Raw genomic sequence first — 14390 nt, forward strand, 5'->3', positions numbered from 1 at the left:
GGCCTCCTCACCATCATCCTCCTCTTCCACAAATTTCTTGGTGACCCGGGGTACCACTTCGCCTTCATCATTGTACTCTTCTTCTGACTCCTCAGCCTCGCTTTCCACAAAATCAGACATTGCTGCAGCTTCTCACGGCCTGCCTGATGACAACTAGGGAAGGAAAACAGAGATTAAAAAAAAAAGAGCAAGAGCGAGACACGTGACTTTTTACAGAAGGCCCTTAAAGCTTTTCACAGCCTTCAGCCATGTTCCACTGCTTTGCCCACTCAATCACTTCCACCCGAGGAGAGTAAGCTCATGGTCCTGTCGCTTCCATTTTCCATTCCTCCCACTACTGCTCCTCTTGAGTACCTGTAAAAATGCGATTACACTGGACTTCTCTCTATATACCATCTCAGTTCACCAAAGATAATAATAGCAGTCACTTTCAAAAACACTTTACCTAGCTATTGGCAGTCAAAAGGAAAATCCTTTTCTACAGATTAAACATTTCATGAACTTGAGCTTGCGTGTGTGAGTACTGGCTGGGCATCTGGGTGGAGAAGGGGCCTCTTCAGAAACATTAGACCATGACTCTACTTTTACCATTTACCAGCATAAAACAAACACCACTTTGAAAGAGACTTCCATGGCCTACAAAATAAAGGCAACACAGTTAAAGCAAAGATTGCTGGACTCAACAGCAGAGATCAAATCCTGGTCCCATCATCTACCAGGTATATAATAAACTCAAGCAAATTATTGAACGTGTCTGAATATCAATGTCTTCATTTGGAAAATGACAACAGCACTACCTACCTCACAGGGTAGTTGAAACTGTAACATGCCATCAGGAAAAGACCCTAGTTTACTGTCTCAATAGATAGTACTTGAGTTTGAATTTGAATCCTGGGCCTAATTTTCCTTAGCATTCTGCAATTTTTTACCAACGAATCCCAACTTTATTTTCTACCTCTCTGCTTTCAGAATCATCCAAAGCCTGGAAATGGCAGTGGAGAACCCCAGAACCACAACATGGGAGCTGCCTGGGCCTCGAGTAGGACTTAAAACAGCACACATCACACAAACCATAACATCATGGTTCATGGAATTCTGAAGCTGGCTGCTGCAAGTATCAGCACCACTCCTCACTCTGTCCTGAATCGTGGTTCATTGTGTATGTCCTTCTCCCCCACTCAGATTATAAGCTTCTGGAAGTTTAAAGCTTTTCCAATTGAAGGGCTAGTAAAACCCATGAAAACATAAATGGCAATGAGGCATTAGAAGGCACTTTGTGTTCCTGTACCAGATAAGCTGTATGTGCTGTGTACCTAGAGAACTCTAAGTATCTGTTAAATAAATTACTTAGTTTTCATATTGTTGCCATCTTCCAAGTGAAAGATGGCAGTGGGACGGGAGAGAAGAGGAGGGTGGCTTACAGCTACCTGAAATGGTTTGAGCTCCAGAAAGAGGCTTAAGTTCTGTGGCTCTAATTTTCTTGAAATTCACTCTTACTGGTATCAACTGATCTCATAACCAATTAAGCTAAGATTAACTGAAAGGAACTCTCCACTGCCATTTCCAGGCTTTGGATGATTCTGAAAGCAGAGAAGTAGAAAACAAACTCAAGGAAACAAACCTGAAGGTACTGAGTTCTGGTGGAAAGGGAGGGACAATTATATGGTCTTATGTTCAATTTTAGGCTGAAGTTTCAGATGCCATTCTTTCCAAACTTTACTGAGTGCCTATCATGTACATATATTCTGCTAGGAGCGGGGTTTGAAGAAAAATAGGATCATTTTTCTCTAAGAGGCTGACTTCTGGTAGAGGGAGAGAGTTATGGGAACAAGGACCATAAGATAATTTAATGTATTATGACATATGGATACAGCAGGTGCAGGAAGTGAACTGGAAAACAAAGAAACCCATAACACTCACAGAAAACACAGTCAAAAATAATAGAAGCCATTCCAGAGTACTTTAAGCAATTAAAAAAAAGTGCCCAGAGGAAATGTATTTATTGCATACCTACCAAGTTCCAGACACTTAACAATATCCGATTAACTCCTATACTGCCCTAAGAGCACACTTCTCTTTCTCTATATTAAACAAATGAGGAAATAGACTAAGAGAGGTGAAGTTACTTTAGGCAACACAACTATCAACCGTGAAGACCTGAGACCTGGGTTAAGTTATCACTCCAAAGTCACAGTTGTTTCTATTAACAGTAGTACTTGAAGTGTGGTTCTGGGACCACCCCCTCCTTTCTCTGATGAATGTACACTGGAGTTTCCCCAGGGTTATATAATGTATAGTATTGAACAGACTGAATGGAGAACCATATATGAGAATTCTGCTATATTTTATAAAGGTAGACATTAAAAAGATTTTTTTAAAAAAAGGTAAAACAATGCCACTCTTCTCACTACATTTTATGTTTTGAAGATTATGGTTATTTTCCATAAAGTATTATTTATGTTAAAATATAGTGGGCTTAAAATTTTTTCCCCAGCTTTACTGAGCTATAATTGATCTATAACACTGTTTAAGATGTATAATGTGTTGGTTTGCTATACCTGTGTATTGCAAAATGGTTACTTTTTTGTAGCGGCCTTTATTACTATTTTAAAATGTTTCAATTTTAATTTCTGATCTGATAAACATAAATATATAAGAATCTCATAAACATCAATAGATGTAATTGATATACCTGATATTTACATATAATTGATGTATAATATCCATAACAGATATTTATATATAATTGATATATAAAGTGGGTGGTGATATAGGAAGCCCTAGGGTTAGAATGATGACCTTTCCCCCCAAGATCTGTATCCTCAAGGTCATTCAAGTATTTGACAGTACTTTAGTACTGTCAAGGTATCTAAAATTTCTGCCAGTTAAATCTGGTGCTCTACTTTTAATTTTGACACCAGTCCCCTTCAGCCTTGAACTGGACCATTAAAAATAGATTTGGGTACGGCAGCCCCCTCACAGAGCTTGCTTTAAGTAGGCTATCACCCACAAATTTAGTCTTGTAAGGCCTCAACATCATCACATTAACTGCCAGCTCCGGCAGACCAGATGCCCTACAGCATACTTAACAGAGAGAAAGAGCCAGCTCACCTGATGACGACAACAACATTCTTCTGTCCGGGGGGCAGCTGGTGCTCTGGGCAGCATGCAGCTTTCCTCCCATTCCCTCCGTTAGCAATAAAGTACATGCTGTGCTACACCTGGGAAATGCCTCCAATCTAGCTCACTGCCAAGACTTCCAGTTAAAAGAGGTGTGCCAGAAGCAATCCTGACTTGCTGCAACTTGTGGGAGCTAGAGGTGCAGATGCTGCTGCAGCAACACTGCAGGCTGAGGTTGGCAGGCAGCAACTATTCCAGAACAAAACCACTACCCATTGGCATTATGATTAGTATTAATATATGATATCTGTATTATGAGCCTGTAGTTTGGATTTTGTATTTAGTACTTACACTCTTGAATTTTCCTGAAATTCAGAATCTAAGTTAAATTTGCTACTGAAACAGGTACTGAAGGGGAGTGGGGTGTTGAAGGGAGGAGTTTTCTCTAGGAGGAAGCACAGCTGCAGTACAAGACATGGCTCAAAAGGAGAGGCTGGTGGTTTCCATGACATTCTCTGAAAGAGGAATGGAGCTGGGATCAGTGTGCCACAGGGGATGCCCTTGGAAGTCCCTCCCTTTGAACAAGGTGATGTAGGAGGCAATTAAAAGGAGACCAGAGCAAAAAGAGATGTCTGCTAATTTCTTCCACCAGCACCTTCAATTAGTATTTGCTGTTGTGTTTTTTTGGGGTCAAGCTCTGTGCTGGGATTTGGGTATAATTAGTAAAATACGCTTTTTACTCTGGTGAAATTCACAATCTACCTAAAAAAAACTTGTAAATAAAGTTATGACAAAGCATAATATATGTTATATTATAGTTATATACCAGGACTATGAGAGAAATATGAAAAGAGAGAGCAGAGAATGCCTCAGAAAAGGTGATGCCTGGTTGAGAGAAGATACTTTAGAAATAGGCAACATGGGTGAAGGCTTGGGTTTGAAAGAGCTTAGTGGTCTAGAAATAGCTCAAGAAGTCTGGTGTGAAGTTTAACCTACAAGACATTCTGTTTTATGAGCAAGGGCCTAGGACTAGTCCAGAGATGTTCATAAGTGACTACCCAATGTGAAATCTCAACACTTAATAAACTTAATAATTTAATTTAATGAATAGATTTATTATTTAAGTTTAATAAATAAAAGTATTCAGAGTCCACATAAGTTCTTTTAAATTTGGGGTTCAGAACTCTCTGAAATCCTAATCATACCAACTCAAGATGTTAAATTACACAAAAAGTTAATTCTACCTATTATCGTTTTGACATGCACACCTTATTAATAGGAAATAACGCTCTCAGAATCTTTTCAATGCTAGTGTATAAAAAGCATAATTGTTAATGATGGTTAACATAACTAATTTAAAAATATTAGTTACCTCTTTTCTTTCCATGTTTCCTTGGGGAACAAGACAAGGGCAAAATAGGAGCAGAAACACCTGAAATGTACAACGAGATTCAGAATCCCTACAACACAGAGAGGGAGTAAGATACTGAGCCTTGTGCTTCGTCCACTGGGGAACATATAGTTCCTGTTCTAGCACAGGGGTTGGCAAACTACTGAGGGCCAGCCCTGCCACTGAAGCACAAAAGCAGACAGACAATGTGTAAAATGGGAGCAGCCTAATTTGGCCCAGGAGCCTTAGTTTGGTGACCCTGGATTAGAAATACAGGAGGTCTTTTAAAGAATTGATGACAGTGAAGGGATATGTGGGGGGGACTTGGTGAAGGGGGGAGCCCAGTAAATATCATGTTCTTCATGTAATTGTAGATTAATGATACCAAAATAAAAAAAATAAAAAAAGAATTGATGACAAAGTAACTAAGGGAGCCTGTAATAGAGGACTCTACCCTTTTCTATAGGAAGTGACTTTAAATAAAGACCTTGAGAGTGAGAAGGAATTAGCTTAGTGGAGGAGCTGGCTTCTTTGGAGGTGATGAAAGAAGTGGTGGTGTTGGACAAGAGCTCTCCCAGCACAAGGTCCAGTATGCACTGTGGCAGGAAGAGTGAGGGCCAGTTGGGGGACAGGGATAAGGGTTTACAGTGAGCCAGAGGTGAAATCACAAGGGTCTTGGTAAATTAAGGATCTTGGACTCTATCTGAAAGGTGCTGGGAAGCCCCTTCGGGGTTTTAAACAGCTAATTGACTTATTTGCTAATTCACCAAATAATAATACTGAGTGCCTACTTACATGCCAGGCAAGTACAAGACAAAGTCCCTATCCCTAGGATATCTGTACTCTGGTAGAGAGACAAACCACAAACGAAATAAACCTTGCTCTAACTGCCAGGAAGGAAATAAAACATCCTCATCTCTGAGAGGGTGAGTTTAGGCTGAGATGTCAAGAATGCATGGGATGTGGTATGCAGAGTCAGGGAAAGAGGCTCCTGGTAGAAAAGGTGGGCAAGAATTTGGCATATGGTTGAGTGAAGCCCTAAGGCCAGTGTGACCAGAGAATAATTAAGGCAGAATTGGAGAGGGAGGTGGGGCTTGCTCTTGCGGGGCTCTGAAGGCCCTGGAAAGCCGTTGGAGCATTTTAAGCAGAGAAATGACATGATCTGACTTGACCTGATCCTGCTACATGGAAAATGAACTAGAAGGGGATTTGCATACAAGCAGGGAACGCTGAGGGTAATACTGTGGTGGCCCAGGCAAAAGATGATGGTGGCTTGAAGCAGTGTGGCAGCAGTGGAGATGGAGAATAGAAGACATTTGAAATATATTTTGGAGGTAAAAGTGACAGGACTTATTGAAAGACTAAGAGAGGGAATAAGGGAGAACAGTAAAATGTGACTGAGCTTTTCTAGACTGCACCACTTCCTGATGTGACTAATCTCTTGATGAGGTTTAAACCTCTTAGTAACAACACTAATCTAATCTAGTAGCCATACTAGTCAACTAAGTAAGGAGACATACTGGCTGAAGGAACACGAATTATGGAAAGGGCTCTATGGCTGAGGGGAAAGCAATCATACTTTCGTAATCTATACACTTAAGACTTAAAAACTGGTAACTTGCAGAAAAACAGTAGAACTAAACTTTTTTCAGAAGAAATTAATCAAACTCAGAATTGTTTACACTCTGCCCATTAATAGCATCAGTGAAACTGAACACTTTGTTACTTGATATTACACTGAATTTCCATGTTCGTATTTTCGGACAGCTTAGGCCTCCTCTTAAAGAAAAAGAAGTATCAATTCTTGCAACAACGACGGAAAATGAATTGCTCCAGCTGTTTCAAGGGAGTGTCTGGAGAGAAAGGTAGACACTGGAAGAAAACAGTTTTTGACGTAGGAGTCCACTCTGATGTTTGCGGTAGGTGTTTTATGGATGCAGCCATCTACAGAAAGTTCTAATTTCATTTTTAACAACGTGGAAAACGAATTTGGCATCGCCCAATGGCCTTATGGCCGAGCTGCTGAAAACTCCGCAGGTTTCACATCCTCAGAACAAACAATTCGATCACCTGATTCTAACCCAGAAGACCCAGGTCCCTCCATTTCCAATCCTTTCTCATGTCCCAGTGTTCAGAAGCTGCGACAGGATGGGATTCCAGGAAGCCTGTTGATACAACGGTCGCCCAATTCGCGGGTTCCGGGTGGCACAGAGTTGGGAAGAGGATTAAGGCTCTGAGCGACTACTCTGCTTTCCTCCTCCTTCTCCCTCATAGAGTAGGGAAGGCCGGGGGCCCCCCTTCTCCCGGCATACGGCTCCCCAAAGCCTTTTGCCTTGCGGGACCAGGCCTCAGAAGGCTGGTTCTCCCCCTGACCCACTCGAAAAACATGTTTTCTAGTCCGAACTTTGCCTACCTGAAGCCCGCCGCTACTCCGGTGCGCTAAGCCCCCACCAAGGAAAATGGAGTCGCCGAACCGACACTGGGAAAAGATGGTACAAACCCACCGCACGGCCTCTACACCACCTCTGCCGCCGCTGCTGCTGCGTCAACGTAGTACGTCACTTCCGGCTCCCTGTCACTGGGAGTGGGCGGGCCATTTCTTGTTCTCTCCCAAGCCGCCCTCGGAGCTTAGTCCGGGAATGGGAGGGGTGCGAAAACTGGCAGAAACGGTTCAGGAAGACAGCTGTCACAGAGACCCCAGGAGAGAGCGAGGGGACCGGAAGTGGCCAGGCCTAGCCGTTTCCTCAGGCCGCTCTAGCCAAAGGGACCATTAAGGCCAGACTAGGGCTTCTGTATTTCCTCCTTTCTGTGGTTCCGCCTGCAGCTTCCGGTTCCGGGGAGGGACCGAGTGTTCTTCGAAGATTAGAGGCTTCCCGCTAGAGCCGGAATGGCTGTGGTATCGGTACTATTGTTGGCAGGTTTGTGGAGTGCTGTCGGAGCGTCCAGTCTGGCTGTAGTTACATGCGGCTCTGTGGTAAAGCTACTGAATACCCGCCACAACGTGCGACTGCACTCACACGACGTGCGCTATGGGTCAGGTACAGCCACCCAGGTTCGGGTGGGCTGGGAGGGCCCGGGAGGCTCTGGAGGGGGCGGGGCCTGGAGAAAATCTGAGGGGTGTGGTCTGGGAAGGTTAGGGGAACCTCGGGGAGGTTCCTGAGGTCCAGAGGCGGAGAGTCGGAGAACTGATTTGTCCTAAGCCATCTTAATCGTAATTCCGGCTGCTATCTGGTGAGCTACGTGCCAAGCACATTACATGCTTTTTTAGATATACATTACTACGAGGTAGAGACTACTGTTACCCTCATTTTACAGATGAGGAAACAGACTCAAATAAATCGCATGCTGAAAGCCTTGCATCTAGTGAATGTCTGAGACGGGGTTCGATCCAAATCTGTCCAGTTTCAAAGCCTGCTTTAAGCAACTCCAGGCTGGCATTACTCAGTGCAGGAAAGACAGGAATTACAGTAAGTGCTGTATCTCTTAAGTCTTGAACTCCAAGAGCTCTCTCTTTGACTACGACTTTTTATTGTAGCTTTTTTGCATCTTACACTTGATCTTCAACTTTTTTCCTTTGGTATCTTTTTACCCAAATCTTACTCTCTTTCTTGTAAAAAAAACCTTAAGCTGAAATTGGAAAGCAAATTGTTTAGAGGGCTTTCTAACGAATGAAATTACAATGCTTAGTTTGTGGGCTCATTTTTCATTCAATTATTTGTGGGTTCATTCAGTATAGATTTACTGTGCTCCTATTGTGTGTCTAATACTGTTCTATATACAGGAGATAGAATAGCGAACTAGTCAGCAAGTTACAAGAAAGTAAAAACGAAGAAGAGGGAAGAACATCCAACTAGTGAGATGTGAGAGGCATCAAAGGTGACTGTTAAATGTCTGTTTTGGATGACTGATGATGCTATTAGCTAAGAGAGGAAGGAGTTCTCTTGATAGGGGCCGGTCTGTGGCTCATGATTCCCAAAACCTGTCTGTCAGTTAGGCTAGGAAAGCAGCTGATTTGTGATTGTTGGGATGTCTTAGTAATCCTAGCAGTAATTCATACTTAGTAGGTATTCTAGCCATAGAATTCCTACTATGTCAGGCTTATAACTTTTTAATTTCATCTAATTTCCTACTTTGGATCTAAATCAGAATATGGGTAGAGAGAGTCCTGCTAGTAGGAATATGTAGTTTTAAAAAGCTCTTCACATGCTCTTGAGAACCAGGTTCACTCTGGAGCTCAGAAAATCTGTGCTGAGCCTGAGTTAAGTATAATATCATTGTACAGGTGGTGGTTGAAGATGTGGGGAGAGTAAATGAGATTGCCCAGGATGTGGTTTCTTAATCTAGTGTCAAATCATTTAAAGAAGCTTGTTGAAGCACTTAAAATGCTTTTGTTTTGACCCCCAGCAAGTATTTAAAGAGTGGATAAGGGCCAGGGGTAGAATGCTAGCTAATCCATAAGTTTAAGGATGGGAGAGGAAGAGGAGGGTTGAATAGTGAAAAGTGAGAAGTGGAGACAGAAAGTGTAGCCCATGATTTAGTGAAACATGGCAGTGAGGACCAAGAGAACTGTAAGGCAATAACCAGGAGTAAGGAGGGAGGCTTGGTTTGCCTTTTTTTTAAAGATATAACAAAATTATTATGAACTGAATAGAGGAAGCAATAGAGAGAAGCTGATAGTTCAGCTACATTCACCCAGATAACTGTGGTATAAGGCATACTGTATTAAGTGGTAACAGGAAAGTGTTATTAAAAGGCTGTGTTGAGGCAGGGTCAGGGGCAAAGCTAGCTAGGAGAAATAGGCAAGAGTAACTGAGAAAAGTGTTTGGGAAGTGTGCCTTCAAAGAATTGAGTAGTAAATGAGGCCTGGGGAAGAGAGTATCCCTGGAGTGTATATGAAAGAGTGGCCTATTTGGGAGAACATGACAGAAAATAAAGCTTTGTGGGAGGCCATGTGGTAGAGTGAGTTTGAGCTCTAGAGTCAGGCCCCTAAGTTCAAACATCAGCACTGTCTCTTGGAGCTTTGTGACCTTGAGCATTCTATTTAGCCTTTTTAACACTCCAGTGTAAAATGGGGATAATAATATCTACCTCAGAGAATAGATGCATGTATCAACTAAGAATATTCAGGCAAAAATTATGCCAACTATAGTTAAAAAAAGAATATTCAGGCAAAAGGCTTAGGTCAGTATCTGACATCTAGTAAGTGCTCAGTACACATTAGCTGGCTAGTGTTTATTACTTGTATCTATCTTTTTTAAGCCTGCAATTATGTGTTTAACCACCTTTTAACCTGCAAAATTATACCACTTCAGGCAGTATTAATCAAATTTAGGTGACCTAATACTTTTATAATATATTGATAGATCACTGACAGGAATTGGAGAACTGTCATGGTTGCTTGGATTAAAGTTGACTACAAAAACAGGTCTCATTTTAATTATGAAGTGTGATAAAAAATTTCTGATTTCTTGATAAAAATGTGATAAAATTATATGATTAGATACTAGACATATGCTAGGGACTATCCAGGCTGGTATGTATAGGTAAATACTGCCTGTACTTCAAAAAAGCCACATATGTTCATTTATTTAGTGCCATTTGATGCAAATTCTTGCTATTTTCTGAGATGGTACACTCTCAAGTAATAGTTTATCACACAGTACTAATACTGTATAAATACATTTATATATAAATACTATATAAATGCTTATCATGTACATTTTAATATTGTAGAAAAGTGTTACCAAGCATAGGGTTTCTTCCCCACCCTCCAAACCTATTTTATGATACAGAGTACATTATTGGCCATAGGAAAGAGAGGGGTCAGGTTGAGCTCACCCTATTTTCTTTTGTTGTTTCTTTTTGACTGCAGGTAGTGGGCAGCAGTCAGTGACAGGTGTAACCTCTGTGGATGACAGCAATAGTTACTGGAGGATACGGGGGAAGACTGCCACAGTGTGTGAGAGGGGAACCCCCATCAGATGTGGTCAGCCCATCCGGCTGACACATGTCAATACTGGCCGTAACCTCCATAGTCACCACTTCACTTCACCTCTTTCTGGAAACCAGGTGAGGTAGCATCCTGTGGATCACTGCTGCTCTGTACGTTATTTAGTTGAGTTGTTTGATATCTTGGTTATTACCCCTTTCTTTTACATATGTAAATACTTGTTTTTGTGCAGACCAGGAAAATTGGCTTTGTTTCATAAGTGTGAAGGAAATTGTGGTTAAATTGAAGACTTTATAGCTAGATCAAATCAAGAAATGAGGAAAGACAGGATGAGTATATGTTAACATACCATAAGTTTTTCTGATAAATCCTGCAATAAAGAAACCAGTGTTTTCCAAAATTGGAATAAAAATTACTTTTTTAATGATGCCAACTAACTACATTTCAAAAATGAATTAAGTATTGTGCCATTTATTTTTTTATTTTTTTAAATGTTTTATTGGCGTATAGTTGACATAATACTGTATTAGTTTCAGGTGTACAACATAGTGACTTGACATTTATATACATGATGAAATGCTCATCACAAGTGTAGTCACCATCTATAACCACACAAAGATGTTACAATATTATTGGCTATATTCCCTATGCTGTACTTTTCACCTCCGTGACTTCTTTATTTTATAACTGGAAGTTTGTACCTCTTTAGCGTCTGCTTTTTTTTTTTTTTTTTTTGTATCATTAATCTACAATTACATGAAGAACATTATGTTTACTAGGCTCCCCCCTTCACCAAATCCCCCCCACAAACCCCATTACAGTCACTGTCCATCAGCATTGTAAGATGCTGCAGAATTTCTACTAGTCTTCTCTGTGTTGTACAGCCCTCCCCGTGCCCCGCCCCCACTACACATGCTAATCGTAATGCCCCCTTTCTTTTTCCCGCCCTTATCCTCCCTTCCCACTATCCTCCTCAGTCCCTTTCCCTTTGGTAACTGCCAGTCCCTTCTTGGGTTCTGTGATTGTGCTGCTGTTTTGTTCCTTCAGTTTTTCTTTGTTCTTACACTCCACATATGAGTGAAATCATTTGGTACTTGTCTCTCTCCGCCTGGCTTATTTCACTGAGCATAATACCCTCTAGCTCCATCCATGTTGTTGCAAATGGTAGGATTTGTTTTCTTCTTATGGCTGAATAATATTCCATTGTGTATATGTACCACTTTTTTATCCATTCATCTACTGATGGACACTTAGGTTGCTTCCATTTCTTGGCTATTGTAAATAGTGCTGCGATAGACATAGGGGTGCATCTGTCTTTTTCAAACTGAGCTGCTTGTGCCATTTATTTTAAGCCTTGAGTTTTGGGGGGATGTGGACTCCTTAATGATGGCTTCTCTCTTACCCCCATTTTGCTCTTAGTTTTCCCTAAGATCTTACATTAATATGGTAAATCTAGTAGCATCTGCTAGTTTTTAAAGCAATATTGATACATTGTTATCAACTGAAGTCCATAGTTTATTCCAATTTCCTTTAGTTTTAACAGTCCTTTTTCTGTTCCAGGATCCCATCTAGCATACCACATTACAGTTAGTTGGCAGATCTCCTTAGGTTCCTCTTGGCTATGACAGTTTCTCAGATTATTTTTGTTTTTGGTGACCTTGTCAGGTTTGAGGAGTGCTGGTCAGGTAGGTATATTTTAGGGTGCTCTTCTGTTGGAATTTGATATTTTTCTCATGATTGGACCAGACTTATAGAGGTTTTTGGGATGACCACAGAGATAAAGTGCCATTTTCATCACACCATACTTACGGTGTACATCGTTTACATGATTTACAACTGTTGATATTGATTACTGGCTGAAGTAGCATTTTTAAGGTTTCTGCTACAAAGTTAATCTTTGCATTTCCCCCCCTTCCATACTGTACTCTGGAAGAAAGTCACTATGTACAGCTCACACTCAAGGAGTGGGGAGTTATGCTTCCCCTTTTTTAGATAGGGTAGCTGCGTAATTTATTTGGAATTCTTCTGCATGAGAGATTTGTCTCCTATTTCTTCAGTTATTTATCCATGGATTCATGGATATTTATTTTGTACTTTGAGTTATAATCCAGTACCATTGTCTTTTTTTTGTTGCTCAAATTGTTCTAGCTTTGGCTGTTGGGAGCTCTTTCAGTTGTCTCCTGTGTGCATTTGACTCTCATCATTGTGTATATGTGTGGGTGTGTTTTAACACTTCCATACTTCCTGGCATTAAAGATATTGTCAATAAAAGATACTCCAGGCTCATTGTGTATTTCTTTCCCCAGTCTTAGAATCAGCTATTTCACCAAGGAGCCTTGCTTCCTTTTATTGGAAAATGGTATTGGAAACCAAGATCTGGTCCCTGTATGAGCTTGTTGCTACTGGGGTGTTGTTTCTTTTAAGCCTTCTTACCTGACAAAGCAAAGAAGTACATGTGTATATACTTGTATACACATATCTATAAATGTGTGTGTAACCATCTGGATCTATATTAAGTTAAACATGAGTTCTAGCTGATGTCTCCAACTCTAAGCCTTTACCACATAGATCATACTAGCCGCCTCCTTTTGCTTATTTGTAAATTCCCACTCTTAACAGTGAGATATCTGGCTCCCACCACTGTCATCCATTGACTTTGTTCCAGTATACAAGTATGGTGGTAGAATTGTTAATTATGTGCAGTTCCTTTTGTCTTTAGTTTTAAAGACTCTTTCTAAATGACTGCTTTTTTTAAATCTAAAATTATGTTTATTATTTAATTCTCACAATTATTCTGTAAGGTGATAGTGTCGTCATTATGTAGAGGAGAAAAATGAAGACTCAAAGGAATTACAGAAGGGATGGAGCTGAGATTCAAGGTCTTCCTGTTTCCATAGCCCATCTCCTTGCCAACTTGGGTTTCTTACTAGGTCACTTAAAATCTAGTTAAGAGGATGAGGCAGGAGTATTTAAAAATTAAATACAAAGTTATAAGGTATTTTAGACTGTAATAGAAAATATAAGGCAAATATAGGATAACTTAATGATTTGGGGGGCCATAATCTAATGGGCAACTGATTTTTGTATTGTTTTGTCTTTTTTCCGGTTTATTTTACTTTTAAATAACACTGGAAAGCCTCTTTGCTTTTCACTTTTGGGTAGCCTTATTTTTCTTCCCACTGCCTCCCTCACCTTTGTAGGCCTATGTGTCAGCCATGCTAATGTTGCACCATTTGTGTCTTTCAGGAAGTGAGTGCTTTTGGTGAGGAAGGTGAAGGCGATTACCTGGATGACTGGACAGTGCTCTGTAATGGGCCTTATTGGGTAAGGGATGGTGAGGTACGATTCAAGCATTCTTCCACCGAGGTTCTGCTGTCTGTCACAGGAGAACAATATGGTCGACCCATTAGTGGGCAAAAAGAGGTGCATGGCATGGCCCAGCCGAGCCAGAACAACTACTGGAAAGCTATGGAAGGCATCTTCATGAAGCCCAGTGAATTATTGAAGGCAGAAGCCCACCACGTAGAGCTGTGAGTCTGAGTGCTGTAAGCCACTGTTAGCACACAGTGTTCATAGACATCTGCTGCTGCTTCACCCTGGGATCCCTGCCCCAGGTTTCCTGGGCAGTGGCCATATCATCACTGAGATGCAAGACAGAAAACAGCGGCTGTGTTTGGAAGCTTCAGGCCTTGACACTTGAATTGGTTGTTCTCCCATACTTGGGTCAGTTCATTCTGAGTACAGGACTTGCTGCTGTAAGAGAAGATGCTTTTTATTTATACTGATACAAGAGAAAGTGAGGGAGATATCCCTCCTACCAGGGAAATTTTTACTACTCAGAAGCTTGGCATCATGGATTATAAATGTAAATGTGTGTGACTTTCCCCCTACTTTCTTTCTCCAAAGTGATAAAAAAAAAGTTCATTGTTA

General features: G+C 41.0%; 2 protein-coding genes across 3 annotated transcripts in view; one reads left to right on the forward strand and one right to left on the reverse strand.

The window, feature by feature from the left end:
• SUPT6H (SPT6 homolog, histone chaperone and transcription elongation factor) overlaps positions 1 to 7126 on the reverse strand; it is a 30252-nt gene extending 23126 nt beyond the window's left edge. The window contains exons 1-3 of one of the 2 annotated variants that reach the window (XM_057501112.1): positions 6924 to 7126; positions 4493 to 4552; positions 12 to 153 (exon numbers count right to left, since the gene is read on the reverse strand). In XM_057501112.1, coding sequence (XP_057357095.1) covers positions 12 to 120 — 109 coding nt within the window. In that variant the 5' untranslated portion in view covers positions 121 to 153; positions 4493 to 4552; positions 6924 to 7126. The remainder of the gene's footprint in view (positions 1 to 11; positions 154 to 4492; positions 4553 to 6923) is intronic. The other variant, XM_057501111.1, reaches the window with a different exon arrangement.
• Positions 7127 to 7224: 98 nt separating this feature from the next.
• On the forward strand, positions 7225 to 14390 carry SDF2 (stromal cell derived factor 2). Its single transcript, XM_036889758.2, has 3 exons — positions 7225 to 7548; positions 10383 to 10579; positions 13707 to 14390. Exons 1-3 carry the CDS (start codon positions 7398 to 7400, stop codon positions 13992 to 13994), a joined length of 636 nt encoding a protein of 211 aa, XP_036745653.1. The 5' UTR covers positions 7225 to 7397; the 3' UTR covers positions 13995 to 14390.

The sequence above is a fragment of the Manis pentadactyla genome, chromosome 4 (assembly GCF_030020395.1).
Source record: "Manis pentadactyla isolate mManPen7 chromosome 4, mManPen7.hap1, whole genome shotgun sequence".
Lineage (NCBI taxonomy): Eukaryota > Metazoa > Chordata > Mammalia > Pholidota > Manidae > Manis > Manis pentadactyla.